A 20289-nucleotide genomic window follows, 5' to 3' on the forward strand; every position below is an offset into this window, starting at 1 on the left:
CCTTTCAGCAGGCAACCAAACTTTTGATCCCATTAAAACAAAAATCAAATTAATTTGGCAAGTTCTACCATTTAATAAACTTTTGTTCATTGGTACTAATTATATGATCCCCCTGTTTCTCTATTAATTGAGTCCCATGTCAGCCCTTACATTATTTTGTTCGGGACTGATGCCAGGCTGGCAGGTCTATATTTATGTTTATAAAATATTGACACAACACGAGGATCCCTCCAGGCTCCTGGAAGTTCTCTCTGTTAACAGTTATCAGCATGTCTCATGTCAGCAGACCAGAGAGCCCTCATCCTGCTCTTTTAACAATCTCTGAAGTTCTGACTTAAAAGTGTCTAGGTCTCAGTAGCTTCAGACTGCAGCATAGTCTGTTGTTGACAGCTCTACCCTTTTATCTAATGATGAGGTAGTATACTGTCAACACCACTCATGTTAAAATAGACTTGAAAATGAAAATATTGCTTACAGAATATTCTGTGTCTTTTTGCTTCATTATCAACTTGTTTTATTTCTAGATTCCAATTTATCAAAATTTGTCATTTTTATGGTAATAGTATGGTTTTTATAGCCTCTTTCTCAGTAAATGAGTGGCTTCCTAGATTGTTATCGTTCTCTAACTTTTCTCTTGACTAATTGGACTCATGACTGTTTCAGCTTTGTGAAACAGTCCCTCTCAAAACACCAAGCACTATACACCGGTCAGGTAATTACTCACTGGCTATATTCTGTTTGCATAGAAGAAGGATGATCCAGGTGTAAGCATGCCTATGAGAATCAGAACTAACATGTAGTTATGTGATCAGTTCCCCTTTGTGTTGAAAATGAAGCCTAATTTAAAACTTCTCTGATTAGGACACAAGATTGCTTGAACTAAGAAGTAGTAGTTGCTAATAATTTACAGAGTTGCAGTTAACTTTGTAACTGGCAGCACGTCCCTTTACTCTGCATCTATCTCACTGATTTTTTTCTCTCTTTTACTCTCCATCCCATAAAAGATAAGCTTAAGTTCAAATCTACCTACCCCCTACTCCATGCTACTTTAACTAGGCAGTGGATTGAGAACCTCTTTCTTCCTCTTTCCTTTTAAGACATGAATGATCTCAGAATAATTTGGATGTTCTTCTTCAAATTGCTATTAAATTCCCTGATCTAGACTACATTCAAACTGTGATCCCTTCAAAGAATCTCACTAGTACCTGTGACCACCATTACCTTGGGTAGAAGCCTAGCTCAGTTTTCTAATTTTGGAGTAGTGCTTTGGCTTTGAAGAATGACTTTGCCTTTTTTTTTCTTTTTAATGCTCATGGTATAGAATTTGCTGTGATATACAAAGAGCTCTTTGACTGATGTTCTTGGTCTCTTTACAAGCTGGACAGGGCAATCCACTAGTGAGGCAACCCCTGCATGTTCTGTTTTGTTTGATCAAGTGGACCAGTCACCAGTGTGGACTTTGGAGATTGGAACTGTTGAACTACTAAGAATAATAGCTGGTTCATTCCATCCTATACACCTAGTTGTCAAATCCTGTCCCGTATAATTGTAGGCAATTGTTCAGTTCAAGAATGTAATTGCTGTTAGTCCAGAAGAGTGCATCCCCAATATCCTATTGTTAACTAAATGGCTTCACTGTAAATGCTGAAAAGGCATGAAAATTAATAAGTGTGAAATAAAATAAAACCCTCTCCTGAAAGCACAGATTGGCCCTTCAGGTGCTGAGGCTATAGATGTTGTTTTAACTGCAAATGCTTCAGCCCACTTGAAGTACTATAAATTCAAGTGACCCTGATGATGTATTAACATAAAACACATGAGGTTATAAGACTGGGGTTGTAATTTTGGGGACAATGTCTAGGACAGTGGATGCTCAGCCCTAATTACAGCTGCTAGTTTTAAGCTGGAATTTTCAAAGTTGATCGAGGAAATTTGGTCTTGAAATGAGTTAAGACAACTTGACTGAGAAAACCATGCAGCTAGAGCTGTACCGTTTCAGCCTGTTCCACTTTGTGTGACCTCATCTTTTATCTGTCCTCATGTGGGCAAAAACAAACAGTGGAACCGTTTCTGTTAATGTTGTTTTTGTAAGGATCCCCTTCTCATGGCTTGCGCCCTTTTGTAAGATGCCAGGAAGCTGTTTATAAATTGGTAACTGCTGGGTCTGTCCTTATTGTTTTGGTATTCCTCTGCTCCCACATGGACTTGGCAGTCCCTTCCTAAAATGCTGGGGTAGTACAAGAATGCTATTTCTGTAACTATCCATTCCACACTGGATTCTTAAATGCTAGTTAATCAGGCCTCAAGTATTTAGCTGTTCTGAGAAGTGGGACGCTAATGGCAAATATGCATGTTATCATCTGCAGAATCTGACTCTTCTAGTGGGAGGAGGCAGTAGTTCAGGCTCAACTTCCTTCATTCAAACGTGGAACAAAACTTGCCAAAAATGTGGCATACTAGTAATTGTACTCCCCACTGGGACCTGAGGTGAGACCACAAACTCCATTTATTTGGAGCATTGAGACTCCTCTGAGTACAATGGAGGTCAGTACTTTTGGAGATGGATCACTACATTCAACAGTCCTGAACGTCAAGGGCCATTCACTAAGAAACTGCGAAGGGCAGTGGTGGTGGTTGCCTGTTATACCAACTGCCTCTGGATACTGTGATTCTGAGCAATCTGGTATGCCTGTAGATTTTTGGTTTGGGGTTTGCATGTGTTTTTTCTTGTTGGATGTGGGGAGGGTTAGGTGTTTTGGAGTTGTTTGGAGGGGTTTGGGCTTTGGGTTTGGGTTTTTTTTTTTTCAGTTTTGGTTGGCATGAGATATATGCCAGGCAGGCTGGAATGCTATACAAATGTTGTAACTGAAAAATTCACAATCAAATATTCAGGCACTTATGTAGGATTGTAGAGGAGGGTGAGAGCAGCTGCTCGTATTGTTGCAAAAGCTAAATGTTTTCTAAATGTTTTCATAGAAATAGAGCTTCTTCTGATTCCAATTTATCATTTCAAGCACTACAGCGCAAGGGTCAGAAAGGAACTGGGCCTTGGGATGCCAGCTTCTCTTTATAGATTTTTCCTTTGATTCACTGCCTCTGCCTCCATCATGTTTCTGTTGAATTCAAGGAATTAAATACCACTATATTTCAACATTGAGACTAAGCCTAATTTGCTTTCTGAGAGATTTTAAAACTTCTGTGCATCTTGGGGCACTGTTCATATCTTCTCTGCTTAATGAAATTGTTCTGAAGGCGACATGGTCTGGCCTTGTTGCTCTGTGCAGATGGCACCCTCCACAAACAGGTTTTAGCACACCAGTGCCCAAAGCTCTCCTCAGTGAGACATGTCATATATGAGTGTGGAGGGAAAAGGATGATAACCAGGGGGTTATTCGCATCACTGAGTGTTGAACACACACCTTAAATAGCTAAATTAAGAGGCTGGTGTCTCTAGGTAGTTTAAGGTAGAGAGTCTGTTTGAGAGAGTGACTGCTGGAAAACATGGAGGTATATGCTTATGTGTATCCCCCTTCACTGCTTTGGAAGACCTGCTTGATGCTCAGCAGGTCTCCCTGGTACAGCATCTCACACAAGAAACCTCTGAGCTGGACGAGCTTGTAAATGCTGCTCCGTAATATCAATTGTTAGTAACAGGTTAATTCAGCTAAGAAGTTTCTGTAGAAAAAAGAAGCCAGGAGATACAGTGGGCATAATGGGGAATGTAGGTGTGTAATTGCAGGGTTGTTATTCTTGTTCTTGCAGAGCTGCAATCTGTTTGAAATCCAAGAATGGGTAGGGCTAGAGAGAGTTCTGTCATTCTCCTGTGTTTCACTCTTGCAGCCTTGATGACCACCTGACAATATCACCTTTCATAAAATTTGGTCAGGTTAAGGCATATATTTGGATAACCTAAAATCTGGGGTTTGTGATCCTGTAGTTTGGTGTTCTGTGTAGCTTTATTTTTCTTAAGTGAGAGACTGTGTGTGTCCCCCTGTGTTTGAGTCCTGATTTTGAACCAGATTAAGCAAAACATGGGAAAAGGACAAAAGTCATTTTGAGTCATAATTATTTACAGTCTAACATGTTAGACTACTGTAGGCAGTTACTACTCCTGATAATAGTGGTGGCTAGACTGGTGTACATTTTGGGAAAGCGTTACTTCAGGGAGACTCCAGTCCTTTGACAGTTGTGTATTAGAGATTATTGTGACTTTTTGAAGTACAAAAAGTGATTTTTCCAAGATTTTTATTAACTGAAGAAGGCATCTGGATTCTAAGTAAGCTGGGCTAGAGGTGGAAAGGCATTTTCTTTTCATTTTCATTATTTCCAAAACAGCAATGTGATGTCCTCTTGATGGTCTAGTTCCTCAGGCTGTAGTAACTCCTTAGATTAGGTAAGGTCCAACCTGGTTATCAAGAAGGCTCAGGTCTCGGTTTTGCCTTCCACAGGTGGTCCAACACACCATTCCCCTTTGCAAACAGTCCTCTCCTCCCTTTCCCTCACAGCAACAGCTGGCAAGGGGGAAGGAGGTGAGAGAGAAGGCAGTTGCTGGCACCTAGCACCAGAGGATCAACCATTGCCCCGTGGAGGAGAAGGTGGGAGGCTGGTCATGAACTTCCTATAGGCCAGGTCTAGCCCATGGACCAGCTACTGGACTATGTCACCGTAGCTAATATTGGTGCACTGGCAAATGTGGTTTTGTTTCCTCAAAGACAAATTATAGCTGTTGTCAAACAGAAGTGCTTTTGCTCATACTGACCACCTCTAGAACTCTAGACGGGGGAAAAAATCAATAAGTGCAGACTAGGATAAAATAAAATAAACATTTTCAAGCTTTTAAGATACTAACAAAATAATCAAAGGAAGAAAATAATCCCTGAAGGGATAAGCTCTGTTGACTGCACTGGGAGAAAGCAGGACTACTAACAAGTGAGTTTGTTCTTTTCCTCATTGAACACTCAGCAAGATGTCTGCAAGTACCTTTCAGCAGAGCATGGTTAAGGACTTGTGCATGGTTTCACTTGGTCTCATCCAGACAGCACATCTGTTTTTGAGGCCATTGGGACAAGACAGTGATGGGGTATGGGCTGAGCTGCTTTTAGAGACATGCCCAAGGCTGCGTTACTTCTCTGCAGAAAGGCTGCTGATTCTCTTATCCCTAGCTAATATCTGTTAGCTGGAATCTACAGAAAACTGGCCAGAGCTCATTCTGGAGCAGAGATGACATGCATAATCAGGAAGAAGCAGAAGGATGAGCTAGCTAAGTTCAGACTTGCTTTTAGTTGTATCTACACACCTCTTGGTAGTGTTCCCAGTGTGAGGGAGCTTCCTAGCTTTTAGACAGAACACATCATCACCAGTTTCTAGAAAGATGCTGTCCATCTTTATCACCAGCGCTGTGAGAACGCTACTGTTTTGCCATCACCATTTCAAGGTTAGGTTCGTGTAATGTGCTTTCCTAGGGGCTATGCTCAGATCAATTTAGCAACTGAAGTGGGTGCAGAAAATGTTGTGTGCTTGGTAAGCAGAGTAAGAACTCCCATCTTCAGGGCTGGGACTTTAACCCATCTAGCCTCACTCTTGTATCATCAGATTACAGCCAGTTCTCTCTGTGTGGAGTGCAATAGCTCGTGTTTGAGTTCAATAATGCACTTTCTAGAAAGGCAATCAACCTGGATCCAAGGACATAAAGGGATACAGAACACACCCCTTCTTTAGCATTTTGTTCCAGAGGATAATCACTCTGTAACAAACGTGAACCAGATGATTCATTAGGATTTTTCTAACTCCAGCTCTCAGCCATTGTTCTGGTTCTTGCTATGCCTTTTCCCACTTGATTAGAGCTCTTAGAACTGGCATTTTTCTCCCCATGATAGAACTTGCACACCGCAATCAAATTGCCTCTCAACAACCTGTAACAGCAAAACCCAGCAATGTCTCTAAACTAGAATCTACTGTGTTTCTCTTAAGAGGTAGTAACCAGTGATTTTAGCAGTTCAGTCATATGAATCATCCTGCCAGTAAAGCCAATTCCATCACATTTTTTCCAGTTCCCTCTGCTTTTCCTTTACATAAATCTCATGACATGGATGCACTGGCATCTGCTCTATTTGTCTGTCAGTTTCCATGTACAGTTGAAGGTGTTAGGGTTGGCTGTAAGACCCTGCATGTCCATGTAACTAACTGCCTAATCAATGACTCTTTGTGCTATATCTGTAGATGTCTCTGAGCTGAAACTCCTCTCTGTGTCAGAAATAAAAGGATGCTCTTGCAAGCCCCTTCAGCTTGGTCCTGCATTGCTCCGTGTTCAATGGCCATCAGAAGCCTGCCCGAGCTTTGGAGCATATATGTTGACCTTTAATAGTAAGTTGGTATTTGGGCTGGTTTCTCTTTTCTTGGTGACTTGCTGGATCGAGGGGATTTGGAGAAGTCACTCCCCAGCCTTTTTAGGCAGTTATTTTAATGTGCAGTAAGCTGTGTTTATGTGCTTGGTATTGGTTACAAATGAAAAGAAAGAAATGAAATTAAACTTCCATTTCTTAAGAAAACTCTGCTTGCTCAGTTGCTTTCAGGGGAACAATTTGATCTATAAGACCAAGGTCTTTAATTTTGCCTTACCTTTTTATCTCATTAGCATCTTCTGAACACTGTTTTCTGTGTGCAGAGCCCAGGGGTAGCCCAAGCCATGAAAAAAGAATGGAATAGACTTTGGAGCAGACCATCCACATTTGAGGGCTCCTGGATACTTTGGCTGGTCTCTGTGGAACTCCTTGAACCTGTAGTTCAGCTGTGTTTAGTGCCTGATATGTCTAACTTAAAGAACACATGAGTTTTGCCTCCACTGCTGGGCAAGCTGTGTGGTCTTTGTGAAGCCATTTCACTCCTTTTTCTTTTCTTCGTTTCCTCCTCTTTTTTCCTCTCTCGCTTCCTCCTCCTTTTTCCTCTCTCGCTTCCTCATCTTTCCCCCTCTTTTTCTTTTCAATTCTACCCTGTTTTTTTTCCCTTTTGGGCTATATAACATTCTGGGTGAGCACTGTCAAACGACCATATTATGTACACCACTTGAATTCTGAAATTAGTAGGAATGTGAAGAAGCAGTTTTGTTAGTATAACCTTTGCCGCGCAGTCAGTCACATCTGAACTGCAGATGCTGCTATGGAGTAAAAAATGATTCCCTAGACTTCGACAAGTCAACCGGAACATTATCCTATGTTAATCCAGCTATGTTGTTTGTGTTACTGAAACTAGCTCTGGAACATCTGTGCAGACCTATTCTCAACATAAAACTGTCATTTACCACCATTTGGGAGTGTTGTGTGTCATCAGAAATGGTGCTCGCTCCTTTCCTCAACGGCGCATTACTTAAACAGCACTGAATCGCACGCTGACTCACCGGAAAGTGCCCTTTTCACCGGCAAGCATCCTGGGGGTTCCTTTTGCAGTATCTCACCAGATTACTGACATAGTCTGGCCCTGGTGTCATCAGTGCGACTCTGTGGAAAGGGTGTGACAAAGCCAGGTATGTCGAGCACAAACACACACCACATTGTGCTGTGAGTAACTCTGGTTTCCTGGTTTCCTCCGAGGTAGGTGACGGGGGTTTTGTTTAAATGCGTATCCTGGAGACAAAGGCTTTAATCATGATACAGTTTCGTAGGTAAGATCAACAAACTGAGAGAAATCTGGAATTGTAACCTACTGTTCCTGGGCAAGTGCATGTGAGCTCTCAAGCAGTCATTTTATTTCTCTGTTTTTAGTTAGCTTCTGTAGTTTTACTACAGGTACGACAGGCTGGAGCCACTCTGATTGTGAACGCTTTTATCTTTGAAGACTTCTCCTTTTGAAATGAAATTTCTCTTGGCCGTTCTTAGCTCAAAGGTGGAACTTTAGAGGGAGCGGGATGAAACTCTTTTCGGTGGGGGGAACTGTGGAGCAATTTTACTTCCTTTGAAGATGCATGTTGTTCCCGAAGCAACTTCTGTGCAATAGGAGAATTGTCTGGGGCCGAGCAGGAAGCTGCGAGGTTGGTAGCACATTCCAGCGTGCCCTCGCCCTGGCCTCGCACCATCGTCCCTTCCCTAACAGCACTCTCTCGGTGACTGTAGGCGGTTCTGGGGGTTGAAAGTGGGCAAGGAGATTTTTTTGGTAACCAGATCTGAGGGCGGGCCCGTGTGGCCCACGTGGAGTTTACCGACGTGCTCTAAGCCCGCCGTGCCGCCCTGTAGAGTACTCACGCTAGACACGGGGAACCGATGACTTCGTCCCGCCCCGCTGGCAACGCCGAGCAGGTAAGACCCGACCTCTCCCCGGGTGCCGGCCCTGAGGGGCGGCCTGGGGCGGCCTCACGACACCCACCCTGCCCCGCCGGGGCTCGCGCGCGGGGCGGGGCGGGGCGCGCGCGGCTGCGCGCGGCCGCTGAGGCGGGACGGGGCGCGCGGGGGCGGGGGCGGAGCCTGCGCCGGGCCCCGCCCCGCCCGGGCAGCTGTCAGAGGCGGCGGCGGCGGCGGCCGGTCCCGCAGGCAGGCGGCTGGGGCGGCGGCGGCGGCGGCGGGATGCGGCGCTGAGCGCGCACCGGCGGTCACTCCGCGCGGGCTCCTGCGCGCCGCGGTTTGCCTCCCGCAGCCCATGATGTGTCTGGAAAGCGACGGCTCCTCCGGCAGCAGCCCGGGCTGCGGCGGGCGGCTGCGAGCCGGCGACGAGGAAGAGGAGGAGGACGGCGAGCGGGGCTGCTGCGGCCGGGGCGCCGAGGGCGAGGTGCAGACCCTGTCCGGCAGGATGAACCCGCCGGCGGCCGGCAAGCACCCCGAGCGCCCGGCCGCCCGCCACAAGGCGCCGAGCCTCGGCCGGGCCCGGGTGGCGGCCGCCGGCATCCTCAGCGTGGGCAACGTGCTCAACTACCTGGACCGGTACACGGTGGCAGGTGAGGGCACCCCTCGGCCTCCCTCCCGGTGAGGGGCGGCCGGGCCCGCCGCGGCGGGAGGCGTCCCCCGCCGCCGCGGGGCCAGCCTCTGCCCCGGGCACGGTGCAGCCGCCTCCGTTCCCCAGCGCCCGGTAGGGCCGTCCCGGGGACGGGGGGGGGGCGGGCAGCGGGGCTCGCCCACCGGCCCGGGCGGGGGGCTCCGGTTCGCCGCGCCGGGGCTGGAGTAAGTCGTGAGGGATGTGGTGTGGCCGGCCGCGGCTGGAGCCCATTGTGCAGACCCTCCGGTATTGTTCTCTAGTTTGTCCGAATTTTAGCGAAAATAAAAGGAGGTGTCCTTTGTTTGTCTCGGCTCGATGGCGGAGTAAATGTTTGGGGGGGGGGGGGGGCGGTTCAGAAAGGACTGATGCCGGGTAGCGCTGGCAAACGCGGAGGTTACTTTATGTGATTTCGTGGGCTGATGGGAGAAGCGTTATTGATCTTATGAACAGTATAAATGCTGTGGGTGACAGGTGCAGCTGCTGTCAGATAAATACCGTCTGCTGGGCAACGGGGGAAATAGAGGAACGCGGTCACTTTTGCTCCCGTGGGTGAAAATCGCACCGAAGCAAATCACCTTTGCTTTGTTTCTGCTGAGTCCCTCCAGCCTGGAAAACCAGGCTGTCCTTCAGTCCTTTGCCAAGGAGGGTCCCTTCTCTGCAGAACTCACAAGTAGGTGACAACAGAGCTGCCTGATAGTTTCTGCTGGCTGGCGAGCGGTGGAGCGTTATGCAGGAGCAGCAAGGCAGCTGCATTGCACTTTGCAAAGCGTCTGTTTTCTTGAGGTAAACATTTTAAAATCATGCACTCCCCGACGGATGTGTTTTACCAGCTGTACTGTGTGAAAGGCACTGTGTGCCTCGGTGATCACTACTACTATGAAGCTCCGCTCTGAAACAAATGTGTGTTAGGATGTTTACTGCACAGTCCCTAGAGGGGACTCCTCATTTATTCTTGTCAGGCAATAACAGCAGGGAAGAAAATGATTACTGAACTTTTTCTAATTAGAAATGAAGTAGGCTTGTTGGTATTCAACTGTCTCATGCAATTAAAATATAATACATATTCTGTGTTTGGCAATACTGATAATTTTATCTTCAGAGCTTATAAGGGGGTTTGTGCATGTATAAATTTTGCTCTATGCATATACATATTTTAATCACTAGGACTCAATGTGGTGTTAAACAAATCAGACATTTGCTTATACTGCATTAAAATAATACATGTTTGTAGGGCAGTAACAAGTGCAAGGGACATAAATCTAGTCACTGTTGTCAGAATAAATTGGCCAGGTTGGCTTTGTTTTGTCTGGGGTAGGGAGATGGGAAGGATTAAAACGAAAATTTAGCTGACACTGTTGTGGCCTTTTTTATTATTATTTTTAGACAGGGCTTGCGCCTTCAGGAAATGTAAAGGCCAGTATTAGGAAGTATTGAGTACTCGGTTGGTAGTCGGTGTGTTACAGGAAGAAGCTTGAAGATGCAAGGTTGATCTGTTATTGTTGAAGGAAATTGTAGTTTGCTCCCTCACCCTCAAATAGGAATCTCTCTACTATAGTTTTACCACAAAGCGCCGTTTTCCTTTAATGTTTGGAAAGTTTCCTTTTCAGGAAGCCATCTCCCCCCTCATGCACGCTTTTTTTTTTTTTTTTTTTTTTTTTTTAAATCACTGTCTTGTTCACCTATTTGCTCTAGTACTTTAAGCAAGACCTTTGTCATCTGGTTTTTCTGCGTGCAAGAACAGAAGACATGGGTTGCTCTGGCAAAAGAAGGGAGAAGCATCTTCACTTCCGGGAAGGCTGGAAAGTGCCTGATCAAACAGAGGATAAAAATGCCTGCCTACTGTGATGTAGTATTGCCAGTCCCAGTGCTATGGTTGCCAGTATTTCTAGGATAAGCTCTGGTTTTACGGTGCTCAGTAACTGTACTGTGGAACTTATCTGTTAGCATTCAGCTTGATATCAAAGGTTTAAGATCTCCAGACATGAGACTTTTCTTTGGGGACAGAATGAAATTTTGCATGACCTTTTTGTCTTCTGTCAATTGGTATTTATTTTTCAAACTGGTGTTTTATAAAGTGCTAATCCAAAACAAGGAATAATTCAAATCCAGTTTAATAGGAGAGTTGTGGTAATGAAAATGATGCGTTTTGAGCTCAAAACTGACTTTATAATAAAGCCTTGTCTAAAAGCAATCTTTGCTTTTATATTTTGTGTCTTAGTGCACACCACATGCTTATGTGATGTGCACTTGCATATGAATCAAGCTAGCACTTTGAATATTCAGCTCATGTCTCAAGACAGGTAATAATTAGTGAATACAACTCTTCAGACCTTCAAAGTACATTTCAAATATGAATTGTTGCAGCAACCTCATAAGGGAGTTTAACACTGGCCACATTATGGCAGGGGAAGTAGCATCAGAAGTTACGATTTACCTAAGGCCAGTGAACTGTTGTGAGAACTGGAATTAATTTCTGGTTCTAGTTCTGTTTCAAAAAAAGTGTTAGAAGAGCAGCAGTACCAATGGAAACTGGTTTCTGAGGATTTGTGTCTCTAGGGTTATCCCTCCTGTGGGTTCTCTGACGTGAAATAAGAGTTGACCTTTGTCATTAACCTTTCTCTTCTTGTCTTAATAAGAGTCTCTCCTCCACCCAACCTTTTTTTTTTAAATGAAAGTGTTGGGAGCTTTGGGACTTCTTCCTGCTGTCAAATTTAGTCAAAAGCAGATCAGTGGACTCAAAGGTGATTAGTAGGCAGCTGACAGACAGACACAAGCAAACAGAGAATCCAGTTTTATGGGCACGATGCTACAAGTACATCTTCTATCTTACTTGAAAACTTGGTTGCAATCATTTTGGTCTTCCTGGTTACAAATGCAGCTATAAAAAAGAGCAAGTATATATTTAGTGTGTATATATATATATAAGTGTATGCAAGTATATATTTAGTTTATATTTAGTCACTAGAAAAAAAGATCATATATGGAGTTCTTTGTTGCAAATGTAATTCCCAGGGTATCTTCCACTATTTTCTAACATAACCACACAGAAGCTAGATAATATGCATCCAGTCAACACAAGGAGATCTTATGTAATGGAAAGAACTAGGCTGACATTTCCTGTAGCACGTCTTGCTCCTAAAAGTAAAAAGCAAATGCTTTTGCATTGCTAAAAAATAAACAGCAAATGTGATATTTCTTGGTGTTTACACTCTGGATACAAAGACAGTGTGTATAATGATTTGTTCATGGGTAATCTTTTTTCAGCTGCAATAAACAAGGAAGTAGCTGCCTGTTTCCCTAGTTTTGGTTTAATGACTTCCCAGTATGGACTAAATGAGTTTAGGATGGAATGTGCCTTTTGGTATCTGGGATGTTCCATGACAGAGCTTCAGTGCAGTTTCTGAAATACAGGGCACACAGAGCTTCACATCTGACACTAAGTTGCAGCTCTTTTGGGAATACATGATGAAACTGGGCCTCCACTGAGGACTGGCCTGCTTCTTACAGCTTAAGAATAAGTTTCTTCCAATACTTTAAAAATAAAAAGCCTGTGCAGTAGTGGTGGATGTTTCAATAATGTCCTTATGTTTACACAGAGTTGGAAATTTCCACTGTGCATGGGGAATGTTAAAATATAATGACATTTGGGAGAAGCTGTCCCAGACAAAAAGTGGGAGTGCCTCTGCTGTGGCTCTTATAAAGAAAAGATTGAAAACTCTGTGCTGAACATTACTGACTTGAAGGGAAATGATCCTCTGCAATTTTCTTAATAGGTCTTTGATCATACTGAAAACAGTTGCCTGTGGAAAAAGCATTATTTCAAGAGCCGTGATATTTTGCTGCTATTAGGAAAGGAAAGAGTAAGGAAAAGGGAAAACTAGCAGTAATGAAACCATTGTAGATTACCTGTGAAAAGACAGCATTTCAGCCATCTGGTGATGCTGGGACATAGCTTCTTCCTTAATGAAGTTTTGGGAAAAGTCATCTTACCTTCAGAAGGTTGGAATGTGGTTTCACAATTATGCCATGGATGACCTTTTACTATGCCTGCTGTTGACGATGAGAATAGTCTTGCTTCATTAGGGTGTCACCTCCACCTTCTAATTCAGACGCTACTTCCTGGCATTTCTGGAGTGCCTTTAATTTAAAGGTAATGATTTAATTAAGCTGGAGAACTACCCAGCAAAGTAAACGAGTCTTACTATCCCACTACAGAAGGGGAAACAGAGTTGTAGAGTGTCGGCGATTTGTCTGTGGTAACGTAGTTAGTGGCAGAGTTTTGGCTGGTATTAGTTCATCCTTGAGGTTCTCTATCCCTGTAACACAGTACGCCATAGGCTTTGGTCTGCTGTTTTTGTCCTGCAAATGTCTGTAACTTGCTAATAACCGTATTTGTGTTAATTAGCCTCTCATTACAACATAGTTGCAAATCAAAAACCATTCTTTGAAGATACGTAAATGCAAATGATTATTGAAAGTTGAAAGTCAAGTTTAAAACTATGTAGTACAAGCTATAACTGAAGGGTTAGGAAAGGTTCAAGCACTAACTCTCAAGTATAAAGACATTCAAGAGGTTGTAAGCCAAAACTGCTTCTTTTTACTTGTGAGCTCAAGTTTGTGATAGTAATATATTACCTCATAGCATGTTTCATACTGAATGATCTTCATACAGTCTGAGATCCCATATATGTAATGGGATAAAGAGAGCCCCTTATCCCCGTTGTAACAAGACTATGCTCAGTGCTTATAGTTTCAGGGAAGAAACCATTAAGTGGCAGTGCAAGCTCTTCATTTTTCGTCTCTTGTTGAGCTAATCTCAACCTAGGACTCAACTGTGGAAGGAGTGTAATGTTGGAAAATATTAGAAAAGAATATTGACAGAACCTACTTGAGCCAGCAGTGCCACTAGCTCACGCATGTTAGAATTTGCAAAAGGACGACAGTGTTTTGCTTGGACAGTAGGTACCTGTTACTGGCTCAAAATTCAAGAAGTACTGTGATGTGAGCAGAAGCTAGAAGGACTGAACCTCACGCACTTCAAAAGCAGGTGATAGAAAGCATTCTGCAGCACAACAAGGACTGTGTAGTAGCATCTAGTTCTCTAACATCGTGTTTTCCCTCTGTGATGGGCTTTATTGCCTAGTTGGCTGCTGCTTCCTGTTTGCTGGTTCTTATGTGAGTTGGCAGGATTTGTTCCAGAGTATTTTACATTTCAAGTGAAGTCTTATTATGTTTAATCATAGTATTTTTCTTCCTTGTGATGTAGGTTTGCCAGATAGTTACTATCTTTGTTATTATGTGCAGATTTTCCTGTTTGACTCTGAGATCCTCTTTCATGCATGTTGATTAATTTTATCCCCAAAGCATCCAAGTCATCACAGTCAGTGAATGTGGCCTTTATTACATGGAGTTAAGAGCCTCATAAATATTGAGTGTGTTCTTAAGAATAATGTGATGATCTTACTAGTCCCTTGATCTCTGAGATTGTCAATCTCAGAAGCTGTGTGTAAAAGCTTCTCTGGTCAAAAGTGTGGGAATTCTGTAATTATTCCTTCAGGACTTTTCAAATACCATGCCAAGCTGTAATAGGGTTAAATTCCGTCGGTCAACTTGTTCATAGTTGTTCCTATTTATTATACATTTATTCTTTATTGTCTGGTAGACTATACATCAGAAGCAAATAAGCTGCCCATTAGGTAGCATGGTGGGCTACTAAGTTCAATAGATGTTGTTAAAAGCTGGTGACTTTTCCCCTAATATGAAATCCCATAGCTCTTGCTTGGGCTTTCAAGTGCTGAGGAACTTGTAATTGAAAGGTGTTATAACGTGTCGCCTGAATCAAGTAAGGTTTGTAAAGGTCTTGAGGTTCCTTATAACTGTTAATAAAGGCTCATGGTACCTATTCAGGAGATTCAATGGGAAACCATAATTTTGTTTTACAGATAGAAATGAGGAAATTCAAAGATCAGAACTCTTGCTGAGTTGCTTGCTTGCGTCATCATTGCTTTATGTGTATTATAGACCAGGACATCGTTGTACAGCTTCTACTGAATCAGATGGTGTACCCAAGGTACTTATAATTCACATATGTCAAGAGATATCAGAGAGCTGTGGGCCATGGATGGAAGAGTCTGAAGGAGACAAGAGACAGTACTGGTTAGCGTAAGGGGCTCTAGGAGATTAGCAGATATGACTTATTTGGTAGGCAGTGTAGCCAAAGAGTGAGGAGGGATTTGAGCGAAGACAGTGGTAGCTTTCAGCAAGTGTTTACAGACAGCATCTACCAAACACGATGAGCATCACAGGAGAAAGCATGAAGATGTCTGTTGGAAATCGATGATGGAGGATGATGCCCTTCAGCTGGCTGAGAGAGCTTTCTGCAAATTGGCACTATGGATGTAGGGTGATGAGTGTTCTAGAAAAAAAATAATGTATGTTCAAAATGAGTTCCACAAAGGACCTGTGAAGTGCCTAAGGCGCCATGGAAGTTAATGGGAGTTGAACAAAATGGGCCTGGACTCAGAGCCCAGGAGAGGTGTGTAAGTGAGCTGAACAAATCCTGGTGGTTTCCAGAGAAGTTTGGGTACAGAACTTGGTATGGACCTGTCTTGAAAATTGCATTTTTGGTGAACTGGTCTGGAATTCTTGGTCTGAAAGTCAAGAGGCAAATCTGAGACAGGTACAGGCAAAATAAAAACAAACAAACAACAACCCCCAAACCCTTAGTTCTGAGCTCTTAACTACTAGAACCTCCCTTTGAGTTTGGTACCATTAAAATAGTTCACCATGCTATTCATAGACTGGACGAGTACTTTACTTAGAATTGGCATGCATAGAAGGCATCTCATACACATTTTTTCTTTTTTTGACACATGTGTTTTCATTGTTATTTTGTGGGTGTTTCTGTCTTATGTAACCCAGCTATTTCTGTAGGGTTGCAGGGAAAGGAAGTGAAAGGGAGGGAACACTCATTTCCGTGCTTCTAGTTTTACAACAGTATAAATAATCAGGAAAGTGAGAATGTAAGGGATCCTGGATGACTGAAGGGATGTAGAATCCTTCACTTCTGAGGTCATTCCTTTGGACCTGTTGCCAGTCAGGAGTGGCTGAAGGTTTCTTTTGGAAGGCTCTTGAATGAGCTATTCAGGACCCTCTGGTGGTCTCTTTCCACTCTTCATGACGCTGTGTGTTTCATGAAAGCTTCCACACAAGACATGGCTGGGAACCACCATGTTATCTCTCAAAATGTAAAATGTTAGAATAAGGCATTGAGTTCTTCTATCAGGCTGATCCTTCTAGAGAGCAATGAAGTATGTTGTGAGAGCAATGTAGCTGTTCCCACCTATTCTGTATTTTTGTTTTTGAGGGAATAAATATCAATCTTCCTTCTCCAGAACTGTTGATCTTCTACCACAGCTGAAATCATTGAGCAATTTTAGCTGAACAGAAGGGAGAGAAGTACAGAAGAAAAACTCATGCCTTGCCAGACCTAAATTCAGGCTTCAGCAATATGAACATACCAGGGTTATGTTGTTGGTGAGCAATATTATCTCCTACAGGCTTTTTTTTTTTTTTTTAAATACCTTTCCTGTGCTTCTGCTGGTGGCCACCAACTGCAGTGGCTGAAGAGAACAGCAGAGGGAAAAGATCAAGGTTTATATGGAGAATAGCTGCAGTGGCAGCTTGGAGCTTGGCTGCCAGAACGAGGGAACCACATGCTGGAATGAAAATCCTTTCAGCCTTGGCATGTGATAATGTTTTTTTATTTTAAGGCTGCATTGAACCAAAGCTGCAGTAATCTATTTTACTCCTTGTTCAGCTTCTGCCAATAATTATGTAAATAACTGAACACAGTTAATTATTTGTTTCCTAGCTTCCCATTTTCTTTATTTTTATTAGAAACTTGTAATTATTGCCTTAGAACGTGAGCCCTGTGTTCTTGGCAACATGGAAAACAAGAAGAGTGGGTGAACTGACAGAGTCAACAGGACTTCTGTCTGTGTGAAGCCTGCAGGCTTGAATTAAACCTACCCGAAGGTTAACTTTGATTCATATGGCTGTCCGATGATTTGATGGTCTGCTCTCTCTGCATATTCTCGTTTCAGAGAAGTGATCCTTTGGGAGAGTATGCCAACAAAGCTGTACAGATCTGAAAGGGGGGGCTCTTGCCCTGTTGTTGGTTTGCAATTTTCATTTCTTTCTGCCTGTCACCTCTGTATTTCATGATTTGTGCCTGTCTGGTAGTGATGACCTTGGATGTTTTGCATTTATGCTGGCATATATAGTTGCTTTAGCAGTTTTGCTACCAGGTATGCAGTTTGGGAAGTTTACAAACTACTGTGTGCTCTTGCTGTATACCTCTTCAATGAGACTTTTCATTTGAAAATGTGAGACTATGACAGGATTTTCTTTTTTTTTGCTTTTTTTTTTTCTCATTTTTACATTGCCTTTAGTGTTGGGTGGTTTTCTCCAACAGGCTTGTGCTTGTAAACTTTGTCCCAGCTAGAGCCACTCCAACTTGGCTGTCCCAAGCAGCACGAGTTAAATAATTTGATGTGACGTCAGCTGACCAAGCTACACTACTATCCCAGCTTTAGTAATTGAGCAGGTTGGTGTATGAAATATTGGTTATGGGAGAGTGAATCAGGGCTGCTTAAGCTTTGGGGCAGGGACTAATTTTGTGCAGTTCCAGGCATACTGTTGGTGCTAAATAATAATTAATATAGAATTGCAACACTACTAATAAATGCTGACTGTGTAAGTTAGGAAACCTACTATGCAATAAGGAAAAATTATTCCTAATGCACCAATGTGGCTCATAAAGAGTGGTCATTGCATGTGTTTGTGTGTTAAGCTATTAGAACTCAAATACTGCTGCAGCTATACTAATGTTAAAACTTTTGTAATAGTCTTGTTATTTCCGTCTAGCAGCCAGAAATGCTGACTAGCTTTTGGGATAACAATCTTTTATATGTTCAGGAAACAAAACACCCAAGGGCCACTGGTGACTGACAGCTACAGTGCTCTTATTAAAACTGGCAGTTTCTGATCAGCTCTGTCTTGGATGTGTTAGTTCCTTCTCTGACAGGGAAGAGAAGGGGGAGGACAAAAAGCGATGTAATGTGATAGTGTTAGGAGATGAGACATTTTTTTTTCCTTTGCAATTTTTGTGGAGTTTGTAACTCAGAAGTACCAAGCAAGGTTCCTGAGTAATAGTGCTTGGAAGGGCAAACATTGATCTCTCCATAATGACTTTCCTACAACAAGATATGGAAAATACTAAGGTGTTGGTTTCTAGTCATTGATTTTTTACTATAATAACAATGCGCTGAGATGCCTGAGCTTCTGATGATCAATTAAGCTATGGTGTTCGGGGCACTAAAAAGTGTGTGTGTCTGTTTTATTCCCAACTGGTATTAAGGCAAGGGAGATAATTTTTTTTTTTTTTCCTCTAAATGAGAGGAATCCTGGTGTTTCTGTTCATCTGTGCTTGCATACAGACTGCATAAACAATTACACAATCTCTGATGAAAAACCTTGAGTCACTGGTCAGAACGTGAGGTTCTTGGGTGCTAATTCTGGCCAAAGGTTGGGCACTCACCCACTAGTACTCCACACAGTAAGTGTATCTTCTGCCCTTTCCTCCCTTCCTTTCTCCCCAACAGCATTTCTTAGCTGTTGAGGGAATAACTAACTTTATTTCATTTATCTCTGTGTTCTTTAATCTACTTTTTATATGTATGCAGGTGCTGGATGCTCATGAGCAGTTTGCAACACTTGCCTAGCACGTACTGCTGTGTGCTTGCTGGCTCTGTGGTGTACTTTAAACTGTACAGAAGTACCGAAAAAGCAGTACAATTAATGAGTTTGTTTCTCTTGCCTACTTCATTACAGCAGGGTCTTGGTAGAACTGCTAAAATTTAGGGTCATTTGCAATTTCCTTCATAAAACATATATTTTTAGGTAGTCATAATTTGCACCTCTTACATGTTGGCAAATTCCAGCTTGGCATAAATGGGTATTGCTCGCAGTTATTTTCTAAGCTTAGATGTGTGACCAGTTTTGGAAGCTAGTGCACTGTTTTATATGTGCTTTAACACCCAGGAAATTGGGTAGACCTTTTGCTACTTAAGTTTTGGTCATACTCTTAAGTCACTGGGGTTGAGGGCGCTGGAGAAGTGGGGCATCTTTCTGAACCTGTATGTCTCAAAAGTTACAGATGCAGTGCAGGGAGAACAGCTGCGCTTCTTAGAGCTTATTTCTAGTGAAAACACATTTGTTGAGTTGCTGCATAGTGCCCTTCCAGGGTTTTTTTGTGTCTCATGTCATGCTTCAGTAAAGCTCTTGGAAGCTAAAACACTTTTCCAAGTAGGGTTAAAATTACCTTTGTCCTTAAAGGTGTGCTAAGATGCGTGTGATATTAAGGCATATTTTTGGCAGCTATTCAAGGTGCCGTGGGTGTACTTTAAGTTATTACAAAGCTGCCAAAATTATCAGGTTTTTGGACTGTGGATCAATAGGGATTGCAACAGTAGCTGAAGAGAGAGGTAAATCACTTTTGCTCTGCATTTCATTGTTCTTGTTAAACTTCTTTTTCTCATTTGGAAGTGACTCAAAATTAGTAATGCTTCTGTAGTCATCATGTTCAAAAATATATACTAGTATAAATGTCAAACTCTGTACATCATTGCAAGCTTACATTTGCCTCATAAGTGTACATTTAAATCAACTTGCATTGCTGAAAGCCACTTTACTTAACAAGAATAAATTAGCAGTAGAGCTAATGCTTCAATAAAAACACAAGTTATGTGAGTGGCTGGATAGAGGTTTCTACCTGTAAGCACATGCAGTACAATCTGAATGAGGATTTAACCTTCCTGATTTAAATATTTTATTATAAATGTTTTATGTTATACCATCCCTTCTATGTGAATAGGAAATATGTTCATCACCATTTAGGAATTACTGGACTTTGTAACCTGACGATGTTTGGCTTTATTCCCTCAAAGACTCGTGCAACTGAAGTACAAACTGCTTCAACCTTGAGTCGGAGAGATTTCCTATGCAGTTGCTATCTGTAGCAAGAGGTTTGTGTATACAGAACAAGCCCAGCAGTGGGAGAGTTTGGTTTGTCTAGGTAGTTGTAGACATTCAGCCTCTGGTCTCTGTGCAGAGACTGCCAGAAAACAACAGGTACTATCAGTCGTGGTGTGGACATCACTAGTAAGTAGATTTAAATCACTGATCTGATAATTAAGCTGTTTGTAAATTTCATTAATCACACTTTTTGGCTGGCAAAACCAATATTTTTCAGCGCTTCAGTTTTCGTGG

General features: G+C 42.7%; 1 protein-coding gene across 2 annotated transcripts in view; it reads left to right on the forward strand.

Annotated features, from left to right (window-relative positions):
* The first annotated feature begins 8473 nt into the window (after positions 1–8473).
* Positions 8474–20289, forward strand: part of LOC128149055 (sphingosine-1-phosphate transporter SPNS2-like) — a 141824-nt gene continuing 130008 nt past the window's right edge. For both annotated transcript variants that reach the window (XR_008237522.1, XM_052803813.1), the window contains exon 1: positions 8474–8920. Coding sequence is in view for 1 of the 2 variants with exons in the window: in XM_052803813.1 (XP_052659773.1) it covers positions 8626–8920 (295 nt within the window). In the remaining variant the exon portion in view is untranslated. The remainder of the gene's footprint in view (positions 8921–20289) is intronic.

This window comes from Harpia harpyja, chromosome 12, assembly GCF_026419915.1.
Source record: "Harpia harpyja isolate bHarHar1 chromosome 12, bHarHar1 primary haplotype, whole genome shotgun sequence".
NCBI lineage: Eukaryota > Metazoa > Chordata > Aves > Accipitriformes > Accipitridae > Harpia > Harpia harpyja.